The sequence below is a fragment of the Rana temporaria genome, chromosome 5 (assembly GCF_905171775.1).
Source record: "Rana temporaria chromosome 5, aRanTem1.1, whole genome shotgun sequence".
NCBI classification, from domain to species: domain Eukaryota; kingdom Metazoa; phylum Chordata; class Amphibia; order Anura; family Ranidae; genus Rana; species Rana temporaria.
Window position 1 is genome coordinate 369,014,886 of NC_053493.1, and position 18,206 is coordinate 369,033,091.

The 18,206-nt window shown below is 46.9% G+C and overlaps 1 protein-coding gene across 15 annotated transcripts in view; it reads right to left on the minus strand.

The window, feature by feature from the left end:
- The window catches only part of UBR5 (ubiquitin protein ligase E3 component n-recognin 5), a 135,601-nt gene that overhangs the window by 78,577 nt on the left and 38,818 nt on the right, over positions 1 to 18,206 (minus strand). For 13 of the 15 annotated variants that reach the window (XM_040354801.1, XM_040354811.1, XM_040354809.1 and 10 more), the window contains 10 exons: positions 17,542 to 17,753; positions 14,857 to 14,973; positions 14,627 to 14,737; positions 13,071 to 13,225; positions 12,220 to 12,337; positions 11,199 to 11,383; positions 2,589 to 2,698; positions 2,161 to 2,273; positions 1,888 to 2,031; positions 844 to 955 (listed from right to left, as the gene is read on the minus strand). In XM_040354801.1, the coding sequence (XP_040210735.1) occupies positions 844 to 955; positions 1,888 to 2,031; positions 2,161 to 2,273; positions 2,589 to 2,698; positions 11,199 to 11,383; positions 12,220 to 12,337; positions 13,071 to 13,225; positions 14,627 to 14,737; positions 14,857 to 14,973; positions 17,542 to 17,753 (1,377 nt within the window). The remainder of the gene's footprint in view (positions 1 to 843; positions 956 to 1,887; positions 2,032 to 2,160; positions 2,274 to 2,588; positions 2,699 to 11,198; positions 11,384 to 12,219; positions 12,338 to 13,070; positions 13,226 to 14,626; positions 14,738 to 14,856; positions 14,974 to 17,541; positions 17,754 to 18,206) is intronic. The other 2 variants (XM_040354810.1, XM_040354807.1) reach the window with 1 other exon arrangement.

An 18,206-nucleotide genomic window follows, 5' to 3' on the forward strand; every position in this document is an offset into this window, starting at 1 on the left:
GACAGAAGAACAGGAAGTGAGAATTTCTCAGAAGAAATAAGGACATTTAAAAGCAAAAATCGAAGGATGAGGTAAGTGAAGGAGGAGTGCTTTTTTTTTTACCTTCACAACCCCTTTAAGAAGTAAAAAAAAAAAAACCCCGACTACCAAATTTATGTGTTGGATAGGGTGGAGAAGGGTTGGAACTTCAGAGAGATGTACCAACCCTTTCCTACATTAGGAGGAATCAAACAGGCTTCCTCGACAGGAAGTCTATATCAGCAGTTCCTTATTCTTATCCTGAAAGGTTCCTACTACAGAACAAGGCTTCAATCTTCAGGACCGACCCTCTCTTACTTTTGCATTGATCCAACATGGGAAAGGCACGCAAAGTAAACCTGTCACAGCATGCCCTTGCTTTAGCATCACTATCTTCAGGATGAACCTAGGAGAAGGGTCCATTTCATGAAGGTTGCCCTTTGCTGTAGTCATATTAGGAAGGTTGTTCCCTCCAACTCCAAATAGTTCTCATTATTAACACCTTTGAGCCGTCACCTCCCTTACAGTAGGCCCAAACAGGTTAAACGGTTCAACTATATAAATGCAACCACTCCTTTACATAAGCAAACTGTTATCAGACTAGACCAGAAGCAAAAACAGTTTAAAAAAAAAAAATGCTGATATGCCTGACCTCTTAGGGCGCCAATCTGAAACCGATGCACGAGTATAGACTCGGGAGAGGATCAATTCCCTTTTTTTTTTTTACTTCAACTCCGCTAACGGTAGGATCTATACCGTCAATAGGTCTTGTGTGCGGTGTACCAATAAGAAGAAACCTTCCTTGTGCCTGGCTGTAGAAATTACCTTTAGAATCCACGTTCACAGCCAAGATTTCAGTTTTTTCAGGAATACACAACTTTTTCGGAGTCCTCTGGAAACAGTCAGGGACCTTGGGTGTTCCACCTGTCTTCACCACCTACAAAACAGTTTCAATTGCAAAACAAATTATTCCATGATAACATTCATCACTATAACACACCCAACCACATGTTAAGTATACCATCAGAGACCTTGAGGGAAAACCAACAGAACTGTAAAAGAAAATGAACAGAACAAATTGCATACTGCCCTCCTCCACCACTGGGGGGGGGGGGGGGGTGTACATACGTACGTACACACACGTACAGTGGAACCTTGGATTACAAGCATAATCCATTCCAGGAGAATGCTGGTAATCCAAAGCACTCGCATATCAAAGAGTTTCCCCATAGAAGTCATCGAAAACAAAAAATTTGCTCCGCATTGACTTCTATGCCATGTGGCCAGAGGTGGGGGGCGCAGGAAATACTCGGGGACAGCTCAGCTGCACCCTGAAAACCTTGGAAAGGCTCGGGAACAGAGTATCTCCAAATGGCTTCAGCTCCCCCGCAACTCTGGCCAAATGCGGTACTGCACACCGCTGTGGCTTGAATCCTGCTCGTTTTGCGATCAACACTCGCAAACCTAGTCTGGATTCAAATATAAAAAAAATGCTTGTTAACCGTGTTTCTCGCAATCCGAGGTTTCACTGTATCTTGTTTTGATGGGTATCTGCTCCACTTCTTGCACTGCGGCAATCTGAGCTGGAAGGGCGCCCCACCCCCTCCTGGGACACATCACAGGTCCCAGAAGTCTACAGGACCATTCACATGCGCAGTCTCCCTTAGGCGGGATGTCAGACCCTGCACCCGCAGTAGATTGAACAATCGGCTTGGGTGAAGACATCCCTGGACATATAAAAGTGTCCTTATATATAAATATAAAAAAATAAAAAAATTAAAAAAGTAAGCAGCTACAGTATTTTTTGCAGGGGAGGCTAGAGCTCCTCTTTAATGTTTAAAACAATTTAAGGGCATAGCAGTCACCTACCTGAAGTTCGTCTATCCTTAGAAGTCGACAATCTTGGAGAAGTGAAGATGGGTCAGGTTCACAGCCAGGAGTGCATTGACTGTTGGTACTATTTGATGTCCCTGGGAACTTCACAGCAACATAGGCACCATCCACCTTCAGCACCTAAAAATCAAAGTAAAAATGTAGTTAGTCAAAAGGATGTTGGGCACAACACTAATACATTAGAAGAGAAATATTTAATTAAAACAAACTGCATAGAAGCTGGAAATGTAGAAAACATGACACACGAACCTTGCCCACGGGGACATTTTTGACATCCTCAACAAAGACCACCTCCCTGAGGGACCACTGCTCTTCATTAACCTTCTCTTCCTCCTTGGGAGCTGGTGTGGATCGCCTGCGTTCTGAAAGACCAAACTTTGAACACACTATACAAAAGAGCCATTTTAAATACCACTCTATTTTACCATGCAGCAGATGGCTGCCTTTCAAAAGGGGTTTTCCTTTTAGACAAGGGATTTTAGAATTTGTAAACTATGATAGTAAGGCTGTACTTGTGCTGCTCTTAGCTGACAGCTCAAAAGGGGGGTTCACAGGAAAGATCAATTCAAGTTAACAGGGATTGCTGTTTCAGCACAAACAAACATGCTACAGTCCATGTGGGTCTTAGACATAACATGAGGCAAACATACCCCAAACACTCAGTTATGGGGACTTACTGTAAGGCATTGACGCACTGCTGGCAATAGAAGAAGCATCACTACATGTAGATGCTGGGGATGGAGGTGGTCCCATTTCGGTCTTTACAGGTTCTTGTTTGCTTTCAGGCCTTAGTAAATGGGGAAAAAAAATAAATAAAAATGAACATTCACTTGACAGCTCCATAGCCATGTTATAAGCATCAGATAGATAACTAAAAAAAAAAAAAAATTGTCGTCGAATTCACAGAAGGGGGGAAAAAAAAAAAAAAAAAAAAAAAAAATCAGTCCTATGTGAACTGCCTACATAGGACAGACACAAAGTTCCTTCCCAATAGTTTGTGTCTTTTTTTTTTTTAAGTTTAAATTGGGATTTTAGGCTTACCTATAAAATCAAATCATTAATCATTTTCTTGCCCCAACAGGATGAAAAAATAGGATTTTTGAACTCACCATAAAATCCATTTCTCTGAGTTCATGGACAGACACAGCAGCCTTTGACTGTAGGGTTATATCCGCTTCCTTCCAGGAGAGTTAGGCAGAAATACAGCACTTAAAGTGTTAACAACTTCTCAGTGCAGCTCCTCCCAGGGGGCGTGGTTCCCTGGGTATAACCCACACCCTGCTCTAGCAGCCTCAGTTCGTAACAAGCAGTACAAACAGAGGAGGGGTGGGTGCTGTGTCCGTCCATGAACTTAGAGAAATTGATTTTACGGCGAGTACAAAAATCCTATTTTCTCTTACGTTCATGGACGGACACAGCAGCCTTTGACTGTAGGGACGTCTCCAAGCAGTGTCAAAAAATCGAGGGGTGGGAAAAAAAAACAGCAAACCAAGCTTCACCCCAATTAAAACCGGAGTTGCTCAACGGAGGAACTGCAACCTTAAACTGCCGCCTGTAACACCCTGCGGCCGAAGGAGGCATCAGAAGATGCACTCGCATCCACCTTGTAAAACTTTGAAAAAGTGTGGACCGATGACCAGGTCGCTGCCTTACACACCTGCAACACAGAGGCTTGATGTCGGAAAGCCCAAGAGGCACTGATCGCCCTGGTCGAATGCGCCGTAACAGGAGGCGCCCACCCCTTTAGAGCATAGGCCTGAAGCACAACCTGTCGGATCCACCTAGAAATGGTGGCCGACGAGACTGCCAGGCCATTTCTAGGACCAGTCACCAACACGAACAGTGAGTCCGACTTCCGGAACGGAGCCGTCGCCGATAAGTACACTCGGAGGGCCCGAACCACATCCAGGGAATGTAAAGTGGCCTCCTTCTGATTTCTCGGCTGAGGACCTAAGGATGGAAGAACAATGTCCTCATTAATGTGAAAAGCCGAAACAACCTTCGGGAGAAAAGAAGGCTGCGGACGCAGCACCACCTTATCCTTATGGATGACCAAGTAGGGGGCCTTGCAGGACAAGGCCGCCAGTTCAGATACACGTCTGATCGAGGTAAGCGCTACCAGAAAAACCACCTTCTGTGACCGAGTCAACAAGGGGATCTTCTGAAAGTCCTCAAAGGGAGCTTGTTGAAGCACCGAGAGGACCAAATTCAAGTCCCATGGGGGCAGTGGAGGGCGCACCGGAGGGGCCACATGCCGGACCCCGTGCACAAATGTGCGTATCAAGGAGTGCGCTGCCAAGGGTCTCTGAAAGTAAACAGCCAGAGCAGAAATCTGACTCTTGACCGTACTCAAGGCGAGAGCCTGTTCCACTACCCGCTGTAGAAACAGCAGAATCCGGGACACCGCGTATGTACGGGGGGTGCCACTTTATCTCCTCACAGAGAGATGTAGGCCTTCCACGTACGATGGTAAATCCTACATGAGGCAGACTTCCGTGCACGCAGCATGGTAGAAACCACCGAGCCCGATAGGCCTTGGTCCTTCAGTACCTGGCTCTCAACAGCCATGCCGTTAAAGCCAGCAACTGTAAAGCAGGGTAGAAGATTGTACACTGCGACAGAAGATCTTTTCTCAGGGGTAGACGCCAGACGCACCAGGTCCGCGTACCAGGCGCGGCCAGTCTGGGGCGATCAGGATTGTTGGAATCCCCTCGGCTTCCACTCTGCGCAGCAGACAAGGAAGAAGCTTCAGAGGAGGGAAGGCGTAAATCAGGCGATAGTTACCCCAAGGTGCCACCAACGCATTCGCCCACGGGTCCCCTTGACCTGGCCACGAATCGTGGCACCTTCCGATTGAGACGGGACGCTAGGAGGTCCACGTCTGGAGTGCCCCATTTTTGGCACAGATTCTGAAACACCTACGGGTGGAGAGACCACTCCCCTTGATCCAGAGTTGTGCGACTTAGGAAGTCGGCCTGCCAATTCTGAACTCCCGGATTGTACACAGCCGTTAGAGCCGGAACGGACCATTCGGCCCACCGAAGGATGTGTGTGACCTCAGTCGCTGCAGCGGAGCTCCTTGTGCCTCCCTGATGGACGTACGCCACGGCCGTGGCGTTGTCGGACTGGATCCTGACCGGTCGGCCCTGCAGATCCAGGGACCACCTGGCAAGGCACAGCTCGGTTGCTCGGAGCTCCAGAATATTGATCGGTAGGCGGGACTCCTCCTGAGTCCAACGCCCCTGGGCTGACTAGGTGCCCCAAACGCTCCCCCAACCAGAGAGGCTGGCATCCGTCGTGACCACTGTCCAGCGGCGCGGTAGAAAACACTTCTCGGTCCGAAGCACCGGAGACGTCAGCCACCACACCAGGGAAGACTTGACCAGATGGCTCAACTGAATCTGGTAATCTAGAGAAGACGGGAGCTTGTCCCAACGAGACAGAACTTCCTTCTGTAGCTCCCTGGTGTGGAATTGGGCATACGGGACCGCCTCGAAAGAGGCCACCATCAGACCCAGAACTCTCATGCAGAAATTAAGAGACGACCATTTCTTGGTCGACAACTGCTTCACTGCAGATTGCAGGGTCATCAGTTTTCCTGTCGGGAGAAAAACCCTTGCTTCCGTGGAATCCAGGACTAGTTCCAGGTATTCCAGTCTCTGGGACGGAACCAACACTGACTTCTGGATATTCAGAAGCCAACCGAACTCTTGGAGAGTTTGACACGTGATGGACACGTCCTCCTAATTCTGAGCCTGAGGAAGCTTGCAGGAGAAGGTCGTCCAGATATCCCACCATAGCGATCCCTCGCTGTCTCAGCAGGGCTAGTATCGGGGCGAGCACCTTGGTGAAAACCTGTGGTGCAGAGCCCAAGCCGAACGGGAGGGCCACAAATTGAAAGTGGTCCTCCCCGATCGCAAAGCGCAGAAATCTCTGGTGCTTTGTGCATATGGGAACATGTAGGGACGCGTCCATGATATCCAAGGATGCCAGAAAGTCCCCCTGATGGAGTGCCGCCATCACCGAGCGAATCGACTCCATCCTGAATTTTTTCACTTTGAACAGTTGAGGGCCTTGAGGTCCAGGATTGGACGGACCCCGAACAGATTGGAGTAAAACCCCTGAAACCGTTCCTGCGAGGGAACTGGCACAATCACTCCCCTGCCCAATAGATCCCGGACAGCCCCTGCAAGAGCCTGCCGGCGATCCGGAGGAAGCTGGAGGTTGGAAGGAAAGAATCTGTTTGGCGGACAAGAGAGAAACTATCTTGTACCCCGAGGAAACCACCTCGCAAATCCAATGGTCGGAAAGAAGAGACCTCCACCGAGACGCGAAGTCGAACCCGAGACCCGGGCAGGGGCAGACCTGCATGCAGAAGCAGGCTTGTCCGCAGGCTTATTGGGCTTGTGGTACCAGGTGCGCTTCTGCCCCGCAGCGGGGGCCTTGCGGACTTTTTCGGGACGCGCTGGGCGCATAAAAAAAATAAAACCGCTTGGGAGCAGTAAAGGAGGGCCCTTGCTTACGGTGAGGCTCCTTGCCCTTCCCAGATTGTGGGAGCAGTGTGCTCTTACCACCTGTGGCATCCTTAATGATGTCATCCAGGGATGCCCCAAAAAGCCGCTCACCCTTAAAGGGCAAATCCACTAAAAACTTTTTTGAGGACAGGTCCGCAGACCAGCATTTCAGCCACACAAGGCGGCGCAATACCACTGCATAGGCGGAAGCCCTGGAAAGCAAGGGGAGGTTTTTCGGAAGCATCCCGTTCCTCCAGCTCCTGCAGCAGCAGCTGCTTCGCCCTTTCGGTCAGAGTATGACACCGGAGTCCCGGCCAGAACCGGCCTCACTGCCGAACCCACTACAGTGAAGAGGGAGCGGGCCATAGCCTCCACTCTATCAGCAGGGTCCTTAAATGCAGGAGACCCTTCCCCAGGCAACGTGGTGGCCTTGCTCAATCTGGACACGGGAGGGTCCACAGACGGAGGAGAGACCCACTTTTTTAAAAAGTCCTGCTCAAAGGGGTAACTGGTTGCAAAGTTTTTTGGAACGGCAAAAACCCTTGCGGTGTATCCCATTCCTTGTACAACAATTTGTCCAAATAAGGAACACAAGAAAACACTCTTGCGCTGTGTGGCGGTTTGCGGAACCCAAAAGGGACTGGCACATCAGCCAGCGCAGCACACAGCGTCAGCCCACATAACCAGTATGTAAAAACACACATATCACACAGCCCCCGCTATACACACCGGTCCTGTGGTAACCCAGAAGGCTGCCCCCTCACAGCCACCACCCAAAAGGGGGAGGGAGAGAGGAAAGCAGGGTGAACCCTCAGTCGACCTCCCAGGGGAAAATTCCAGCCATACCACCTTACCTAAGCAAGGGGCCATACTTAACCGTCCTGCGACCACCCGCTGGAGGTATGCCAGACAGAACCAACGTACACTAACGGCATGGCTGTCGGCCGGTCATATGTGTGCCCTGGAACAAGAAGTTCCCCGGCCGCCCCTGGAGCAATGGGGCCTGTCGAGTACGACCCAAAGCTGAGCTGAGGGCCAGCACACGCTCGATGGCCGAACATGGGGGGACTACAAGAGTCAAGACCCAGCCTGTCACCCAGTTGGCAGTTGATAGAAGATCACAGGATCCAAAAATGCAGGAACAAAATAAAAAGCGAAAAAAAAAAAAAAAATTGCAAAAAAATCTCCAGAGTACAGGACTCTAGAGGGCCTGTCCTCTCCTGATGTTAGGCAGATAAAAACTGAGGCTGCTAGATCAGGGTGTGGGTTATACCCGGGGAACCACGCCCCCTGGGAGGAGCTGCACTGAAGAAAAGTTAACACTTTAAGTGCTGTATTTCTGCCTAACTCTCCTGGAAGGAAGCGGATATAACCCTACAGTCAAAAGGCTGCTGTGTCTGTCCATGAACTAAGAGAAATGGATTTTACGGTGAGTACAAAAATCCTATTTTTTCATCCTGTTAGGGCAAGAAAATGATTAATGATTTGATTTTATAGATAAGCCTAAAATCCCAATTTGTGTTTTTTTTTTTTTTTAAGTTTAAACTATAGGGAAGGAACTTTGTGTCTGTCCTCTGTAGGTAGTTCACATAGGACTGATTTTTTTTTTTCTCTCCTGGAAGGAAGCGGATATAACCCTACAGTCAAGAGCTGCTGTGTCCGTCCATGAACGGAAGAGAAATTATTATTCCATGACCACTTGGGTTACACACTGCCACCCACAGCAGGAATCCCCACCCAGGCATAATCGATTCTCCGCTCAACTAAGCCGAAGTTGTATAAAACAATGAGAAACAGACAAGAGGGTATGGATCTCTGCATCGTGTAATGTACTCCCAAGAAAAGAATTTCAAAAATCCAAATTTCTTTAAGTGTTTGTAAATAGGTTTACCCAAATGCATTCTCTGCATTAAAAGGTAAAAAACAATAGTAGCTCTCCCCCTCCCCTCTAAATACTCCTCCAAGCTGGATCTCAATCCAGTGGTGTGCACGTCTGCACATCATCTCCTCGCCCTGGTCTCACAGGCACTAATGACCAGGAGTGCCAGTGGGGGGGGGGGGGGCGCGGGGGGGGGACTCAAGAGGAGTGGGGCTGTTCTGTGCAAAACCGCTACAAAGCAGGTATAACGACATGTTTATGTTAATGAAAATAATTTTTAAAGCTATGCAATCACTTTAATCTTGCAGTTGGAGTTCATATTTCTTACTTGGAACGTCCCAAAGCACTGAACATAAGGAGCCAACACACCCACACCCCAAAAACAGAATAGTGGAAAATCCCACTACAAAGCCACCCACAAGACATTTTGCCCAAAATGGCATCAGCAGACATAACAAATCTAGCTGGTAAGACCTTTGTAAGAGGGAAGAGACGACCAGATAGCAGCCATACAAACCCTTAATGCCGGATAGCCTAAAAAGCACCGGCACGCCTGGTGGAAGGGGCCCGACACCGATTTTTTTTCCCCCTTTTACCCACCTCCCGCCCTAAAGCGAATGACGGCTACAGCGCGGGCCTCAATTGCTGGGAAGCCGTCAATAGACGTTCTTACGCGAATGCGCTATCTGCGTGTCCCTGCAGGGGCGCACACTGATCACCGAGGCCAAGACTCAGCCGATCTTGGCCCCTTACCACGTAATCAGCAGACAGCTGATCACTTGATGTAAACAGAAAATCTGTGATTTTTCCCCCCCCCCTCATGCCGACAGCATCCCTCACAGACGAGCTGCTGCCTTATTGTGCCTACCAGTGCCACCTACCAGTACACATCAGTGCAGCCTCAATGGAGGAAAGATTATCTGTTTTTCAAAATTTAACAAACCAATATGAAACAGTTTTTTTTTTTTGGGGGGGGGGGGGGGGGGGGGGCGAGGTTCCACCCGCCCCCTCAAAATTTGCAACCTTTTTTTAAGCAAAAAATAAAATAAAAACCTTAGTGGTGATTAGATACCACCAAAATAAATAATTTGTGTAGGGGGGGGGGGCACATTTCAAAGTGTGAGCGCTAAAAGCTGAAAATTGGCCAGGGCAGGAAGGGGATTTAAGTGCCCAGTAGGCAAGTGGTTAAACAAATGGTTTTGCACAGACCGCCTCTTCTGGGGTCTCCTGCTGTTCTCACTTTTCAAACCGGGCTGCAGCACACCGGAAGTAACTAGTGCTTGCCCTGGAGGCTCCAGCCTCCAAGATGGCTGCCGTCGGGAACCGTGTGACCGAAAATTATGCCTCTGGCATCATCTTGCTACACTTCCCAGTACCGCAAACAAGGGGATTTTGCGGCGATGTCTGCGGGATGTGAATGGGATACGATCAGTGGGCAGAGTGGTCGGCAGCCGGTCGCTTGCCCAGTGATGGAACCTCTAAAGCACATGAGTGCTGAGCAAGGCCGGATTGCCCTCCTCCAGCGCGAGAAGAGAGATAGCTGTGGAGAAAAAAAGCTGGCGGCGTGTGTGGGGGGGGGATGAGTTTAAATACCCCTCTGTAGGCAGAGCTGTGAGGCTCAGACTGCTGCCCCTGCTCACCCTCCCATAGCCCCCTGGGCTGAATGGGATGCTGATCAGGAAGTCTCCTGCAGAAAGCAGGGACTGGATAAAAAAAAAAAAAAAAAAAAAAATTTTTGTAGCTCCTGTGGGCCCAGAGGAAACACAAAACAACCGACGCACAAAAGGGTGAGACCAACAACTTTATAATAGTGGACTAATGTTTCCCGTTGCAAGGTAGAGCCTCTTGTTTGCTGCCCTGCAAGACAACTGGAAAAAACAATTGTCTAAACACTAATGAAGTAGCGGTTACTGCGACTGTGTAGGGCTGAAGTCGATGAATCAGAATAGATCCCTGTATGCTGCAACCAGTACAGGACCAGAAGCTCCTGAATGAATGTGTACTACACTCAGGGATCCAGTAAAATAGGTGCATACATATGCAATTCAGTATGCAGTATACATTATGCCTGCCCCTTGTGCACTCATATCACAAACAATGACCTGGTAAAGAACACCAGGAAGGGGGCTGCATATGGTAGCAAAGATTTGATCATACTAAAGTAATCTAAGATTACTCACCAGATATACTGCACCTGGTAATTGCTACCCACATTATTCAAAGCGACCAAACGTTACAGGCTGCCCCCACACTTGTATGCAGGGCCTGGGTACAGTCCCTCTTGGACATTGAGCCATAGTGATTGATCCAATCCTCCTTCCCATCAGTGGTGTAAGGAAAAGGCCAGAAAACCTTCAGAGACATCTGTATGCATATCACCTAAAGATAGCTAAAAATTAGGGTTGGCTGAGCTTAGAAGGGTCTTGCCTGGGTGGGAATGAGTCCTTTCACCTGAAGGTGGTAGCAGGTAGTCACGAATGTGAAAAAACCTGACAGCTCAGAGCCACGGTACCAACCATCCAAAGTTAGTACAGCGCTGAGCTGTTATGTTTTAACAGGAGGGCCCCCACCTGCCAGAACACTCCGATCAGGGCTCTCTGCCATTGGCCAAGAGCGCTGATTGGGATCCAGTTGGCTGCTGGTTTTCCGGACAGACCAACATACACACAGGTCGAATGTTGGCTGTTTTTTTATTGAACTGGCCAATGTCTCGTTATTCAGACCGTGTGTCAGGGCTTAAAGGAGGTGTAAAACGATGGCAGACTAATTTTTCTCTAGATATAGACAAATTCTTTAATGACTGAAGAAACATTCTAAAGCTGCAAGTGTAACACACCGATGTTTTGAACACTGACTGGGATGCTAGTCTTTCCTAAACTTAATAGTGAACTTACTTGGCTTCGGTGGTCTTGCTGGACTTCTCCATGTTTTTCAGGCTCTCCGGAGACCTCAGCTGGAACCGGCAGCTATCATTCATATTCCACACCGACTCCATTAAGACGCCAACTTTAGGAATGCCAGCACTGATAGAAAATGCCACAGCACCCGCATGATACAGCGGGTTATTTCTCAAGCAAACCTATCAAATACACAAAAATTAGGCCTTCACAGATGGAGAAATATGCACACACAGAATTCAGACTTGCCCTTTTAGCAAACCAAAGCACATATTACTAGAAATTAAAGTATAGATTAGAACACACATAAGAGTGATGGCAGGAAAAAAAAAAAAAAAAACACAGAAGGGGGAAATTTACTAGAACTTGAGTGCTAAAATCTGGTGCAACTCTGAACAGAAACCAGATTCCAGGTTTTAGTGACAACGCTTAAATGAATAGGCTGAAGTTAGAAGCCGATTGGCTACGATGCACAGCGGCGCCAGATTCGGAGTGCTCCAGCTTTAGCAAATCTCCCCCAGACAGTCTGCCCCCACCCCCTATTTTATTTCCCTTCAACTTCTTGTCCGGAGTATAGATCCACGTTTCTTCCAGGCATGTTTAAATGCACTCACTGTTCATAACTACCTCTTCTAGGTGTTTGTTTTAAGAATCAACTCCTAACCTTCAAATTTTTACAGAGGAGTTTTGAATGCCACTTTGTTGGCCGTTTTTGATCTTCAATTCATAGTAAAAAATACCGCTCTCCTGAACCTTATTCACGCCCCTAATGTATTTAAAGGTTTCAGTTTTGCCTCCCCTTTCTCTTCTTCCTCAAGACTACATATTAAGCAACTAGTCGCTGGGAATACAAATATCCGATTTTAGTCAGCAGACAAGCCTGAGACAACCTAAATGTGTTAATCGTGTAAAAGAATGCCTTACTCTGTCCATGTTGGGAGTGCACAGAATATTACTAGTTATGAATTACATTACCGGTCCCAAAAAAAAAAAAACATTTGAAATAAAATAGTCTCACCTGAGTACCAACCGTGATATTTGGCAGTGAAGAAATCCCAGCACTGGATTTGGGCTTTTTATTTTTCGCACGCGCTTTCTCAAGCATCTTCTTCCTCTGACTGAAAGGTACAACTCCCCTAGAGGATGAAAGAAGTTGTAAGTTTGGCATGCCTTACACTGAAGACAAAATGGTAGACGGGACTCTGGGATATTAACAAATATTACATATCTGGCATTACTTCATGTCTCCACTCCAAGTGTTTTTCATAACATTTAACTTCACCTAAACCTAATCTCATATCCTATACCTTCAGGTGTAAGGCTGTGCACTTTGTTTTGGATACCATAAAGTTATAACTGAGCTTTACACATGTACTTCTCATAATTGTGTACATGATGTAAAGCTTAAAATGGAACTACACTGCATCTACGCACCAGAAATCAAAAAGGCTTTTCAATTTATTTTTAATATTCAAAGAAATCACTTTAAAAACCACCCCCTAGCATTTGCGGTAGTGGTCATTTTAAGGGCAGATTCATGTAGCATCTACTTCCTGGAATCAGTCTGCTCTTAGCTCAGGAATGCAGGAAGGTGTACTTTGCTGAGAAAGCCCCCCTTCTCTCCTGAAGGCCCCTAGAAAGTATGACATAATTTTAAAAATAGTCAATGTTGACTGGAAGAGTGAAGCTCCACTTTAAAATATTTTCTATGTCCGCCATTATAAAAATTAGCCTCCTTTATTCCTCTTGCTCATGTCCACTGTTTTTGTTATGTAATAAAACAAGAACATGGAGAAAAAAAAAAATATATATATATATATATATATATATATATATATATATATATATATAAATATATATTCTACTTACCACCAATAGAGATTATTCTCCAGTTGAGCACATGTGTAAAGTGCACAGCAATGTAGAGATACAATCTTCTCTCCCTGTAATTCAGGGAATACCTGTGCTGTGTGTTCTAATTTTGTAGCCACAGAACTAAGCGTTTCATCAACCCAGGTGGCAACCTTAAAAAAATAAAATAAAAATTATTATATATTATATATGATACACACACACACACACACACACACACACACTTAAACGAGTGCATGCAACAAAAAGGTGTAAAGGTAGGGGAGGAAAGCCACACAGTTAAACTGCATATCTAAGTTTTTGTTTGATCGCGCAAAGGGGGGGGGGGGGATTGTTAGACCCTCAAGTTTTTATGCATGTCCGTGTCCTCATTGGGCGGATATACCCCCTCTATTTGTACTGGTAACTAGGAACGTGCTTGGATGTGTTTGGGATCCTAGTCCCAACACACTTGCCCAATCCCACCAGGTGCACAGATTGGGAAATGTCTCAATGTCTGATTAGCGGTGTGCCATGTCTGCTTCCTGGTGGGATCGGGCAGGTGGGTTGGGACTAGGATCCCGAACACGCCCATCTCTGCTGGTAACCATAGTCTGAGGGAGAAAACAATATTTTAGCGTTGTTTCCAGAAGTAAGAAGAAATCTTCCAATGGAGACACCTGTTCTGAGGACAATTCTCTTCACTTCCGGTGGCACTGCTGGGATAAGATGTAAAGAGGAAATTTCACCAATGCTACAGACCGCAAAAAAAAGGCAGAAGATCGCTACTGCCCTCTAACTTACTGTTGCAACTCTGCTCTAATCTTACCCAAAACAAAATTTGCCCAGTAATACACTTTAAACAAGTAACACAAATGTAAGGCTAGGTTCACACATGTGCTCTGTGGGCAGTGTTTTGCATGGGCACAGCAACCCATTCATTTAAATAGGCTGACGCTTCTTCAGAAGCGCAGGGAAAAAGTCCCTGCAGCATTTTGAAAATCGCAGGCCACACAAGAACCGCAGTGCAGTTCCCAGTGCATGAGGCATGCCGTTATGATTAACTCCTTAATGCCAGCGCCTCCAGGCCCTTCATGGGGTTTATGATCATGTGACTGCTGTGATTGGCTGTCACAATTGTCACATTAATGGAAAGCTCCAGATCGCAAGCAGTAATCGGGAGCTTTTCATTAGGCACTGGTAACTGTGCCAGGAGCGCAATCTTGGCAAAGCACCCATTACATTTTGTTACTCAAATATGTGGCCTCTCAGCAGCGAGGCCCATCCGCCGAGGGGCCACATAGTTGCTTACTCTCCACTCTAAGAGGTTAGTGGCACCTGCACACATCCAGCACGTTTTACTGTGCAGCTGAAGGAACTGGCTGCACAGATGTGAACCTAGCCCAATGAGGTTTTCAGCTTAACAGCCAAGCCATTTTTTTTTTTATTTTTTTTTACAAAAAGCATACAAATATAGCTAGCAGGTTTCTGCCAAGCATTTTATGCAAGGGGCAAAAACACATACAAAACACATTTACAAAATGTAAAGTAAAAAGGGAATAAGTGCTCCAAACCTTGTTGCTTTCCGTAGCGACAGTAGCTCGTATGCTATTTGCAGAAAGGAGTACAATTTTTTCATTCGTCAAACCTAGAAAACTTGTCCTTGGATGATGAATCAAGGGGTTCTGCAGGAGAGGAAAAAATAAAAAAAAGTGCCCTAATAAGCCAAGATTTCCCCAATAAGCCAAGATCGCAACACATACCAAGAACATATGCCTATATGCTAATACAACTCGCAACATACCTGTGGGTTCCTGTATGGTTCAGATTCTAACCACTTCCACTGAAAAAGCTCTCCTTTGCTGCTTACTGCAACTAGTTCAGAATATAGTGCCCCAATAGCAACAAATTTTGTTCCATCCTATATAAAAAGAATGAAAAGCCCACAGATTAGATAGTATACAAGACCTGGATATCTACCAATGTGCTTGTTTTTTTAAAGCAAAGATAATACAGTACGAGTCTTTAATGGGTAAACAGCAACTTACAGAAACCCAGAGCAACTAAAATGGTCTTTGCAGACACCGCTCTGGGCCATCACAAATTGCTCACAGACAGAATTCTCACCGCTCCAGGTGAGCCTCGTGATGATCAGGGGTTGTTGAACCACCAGGGTGCTGGCAATGCGGTAATAGCAAAAAAGCCATGACTAAGCACTGACGCCAGTGCGAAACGTTGGCCATACTGATTTTTGTGGGCTTGCAGTGACTGTATGCACAGTTGAAAATAAAGACATCTCTTTTAAAGAAAATTTTGGAGTGCGGCTGTCCAGCTTTTGTTCTTTTGTTTTTTTGCCATCACAAATTGCTGCTCTCTTGACAATATTAAAAACTTCTTGTGGGACAGATGGCTGGGGAACGCATCCACCTGCGATACAGAGGACTAGTCATACTCCTCTCTGGTAATCACATGGGCGCTCCCCCCCATCCGATTGGCCCGCACTGTTTTGCTGCCCAACAGACTGAACTATGCAAGCGGATGTAGGTCATGCAGGGTCGGCGCTAGCGCAAGGCAAGATGGCCACTTGCCTTACAGTGCCGACCCTGGGAACAGGGCGGAAAAGTGATCACCGCTGAGTCACCCCCCCGAACAGAGTGTGTGTGTATCATCCATAGACGGTCATGGACCTATGGCATTGGCAGCCTGAGACTGACATGGGAAGTGCCATGTGGCGCTATGGGGGGGCGCCCCAAAAAAATAAAAAGCTCCCTTCTTGTAAAACCTGTCCTCCTACGGCTGTGCTGCGGCCACCTCCCACACTATATCCCCGGCGGCACGGCACCTGCAAAAAAAATTAGCTCAGCTGTCTGGCAGGCAGCGCAGCATGGAGGAGCCGAGCGACAGGCGCCCCCCCATGCTTCTTGAAAACTGACCGGCCAGACCAGCGTCATTCCACTGACTAACTAGCGTAGGCGGAGCCTAAAGCTCCGCCTACCCTCCTCTGCGCGACTTCAAGTTTTCCCCGAGCGGGTCGGTGAGGGACGTCAGCCATCACATGAGTTGGTTTCTGTTGAGGACAGAGAGACTTTAAATTAGGGGAACCGGGAGAACCCCAAATCCAGGCCCAGGCAGCAGCAGGTGAGGCCAGGTACCGTCCATATCATCATTCATGTGTAGTGTAGTATGTAATGTTGGGTTGTTGTATGATGAGTGCCAGCCAGGTTCCAACTGCCAGTGCCAAGGAAGCAGCCAAATGGTACTTGCTCAATATGGATTAAATAAATTTGAATTCTGCATAGCCATAGATATATAAATACAGTGATTTGTGCAAGTAGTACCTGCTGTTGCACAAATCACTTAATTTACATATATGGCTATGCAGAATGCCAATTTATTTAATCCATATTGAGCAAGTACTAAAATTCGATTGGCTGCTTGCATCCGTTTGGTCATGTGCCTGGCTACTTTTACACTGGGGCGTTGCGCCGTCGGCAGTAAAGCGCCGCTATTTTAGCAGCACTTTACTGTCATTTTTGCGGCGCTATTCGGCCACTAGCGGGGCGCCTCAAAGACTTTTTGGAGCGTCCTGCCAGCACACTGCTAGAGGCCCAGAAGAGTAAAACCGGCCGCTGGCAGTTCAGTGGCGCTTTTTTGAGCATCCTGCTAGCGCACCGCTCCAGTGTGAAAGCTCTTGGGCTTTCGCATTGGAGTGAGAAAAGAGGCTTTCAGGGCACTTTGCAGGCGCTATTTTGTAGCGCTGCAGCACCTGCAAAGCTCCTCAGTGTGAAAGTAGCCTAAGACCCCTTTCACACTGAGGCGCTTTGCAGGCGTTCTAAAGCTAAAAATAGCGCCTGCAAAGCGCCCTGAAAGAGCGGATCCATTCACTCCAGTGTGAAAGCCCAAGTGCTCAAGGGGGGGGAGAGAGACACACAGGATACACATCTCACAGGTATCCTGTTCCCACTTCCGGGAGCCTCAGCAACGGGGATTGTCACCACCTCCTCCAGGCCAGTAGGATAGAGGAGCTGAGCCTCGCACATGCACAGTACAGTTCCCGGTGTGAAGTCGTAAGGCTTCACTGCAGGGTTCCCTTACTTGCAATGGAGGCTGCATGCATCCAACAGCTGATCCAACATCAGCTGCGGTGCAGACATCGCTGGACTCCAGGACAGGCAAGTGTCCAAATATTAAAAGTCTTCAGCTGCTGGCTTTTAATTTTTGGAACGGTGGGCGGACCTCCGCTTTAATTAATGATAATCTATATCATTGCATAAAGTTAGTCATAACAGGCTTTTTATACAACACTGCCCTAAATAAATTGCATCACATATCTAAATCATTACTAAACATAACACCAACAGTTTTCTTGTGAGAAAAAAAAAACAAACACACACACAGGGTCACAATTAAAAGGAATATCTAACACAAAGGTTTTCCTTAATGTTTGGCATAATTACTATACCCATTCCAAAAACAAAGTGCAGATTACCTTTTCTGGCCACCACTGCAAGTCTTCTCCCAGTGACACTGGACTCAGTATTGGGGTGTTCTTCTTGTCCAAACTGGGCTCACCTTCTTTACTTGTGGAGCCCCGTTCGTTATCAAATGAGGCCCCATCAAGCCACCGCCTCTCGCGCAAGCGTAAAACTGACTCACGTTCACGCAACAGCTCAGAGTCTCTTTCTAAGGGAAGAAGGAGAACTGGTATGCAATTGGGTCACACCAGTGGGATAAAAGTAAGCCAATCTCTATTTAAGACCCTTCTTATCTAGCAGCAAGTAAAGCTTATGTATGCTCTACAGAAATTATCTCCACTGCTACCATTTCCAGGGTCAAACTAAAGCTTGAATTATGGGCCGTTTAGTAAGAGCATGGCTTAGTCCTTAATGGGATGTTTAATGCAAGGCCAAGTTATCAGATATCAAAAATTATAAAATCAGAACCAAATATAGGTACACAAATACATGTAAAAACAGTTAATGGACCAGTTGCATAAAAAATAAATAAAAAACAAACAAACAAAAAAAGGGGCCATTTAGTAACAGTCTTAATAAATGGCAGGATGGGAAAGGCAGGAGACTGCCTGCCTCATCAATTTGTTTCTTGAAAGGATAAATCCACCTTTGGGTACATGTACCATGTTCCCCATTGTTG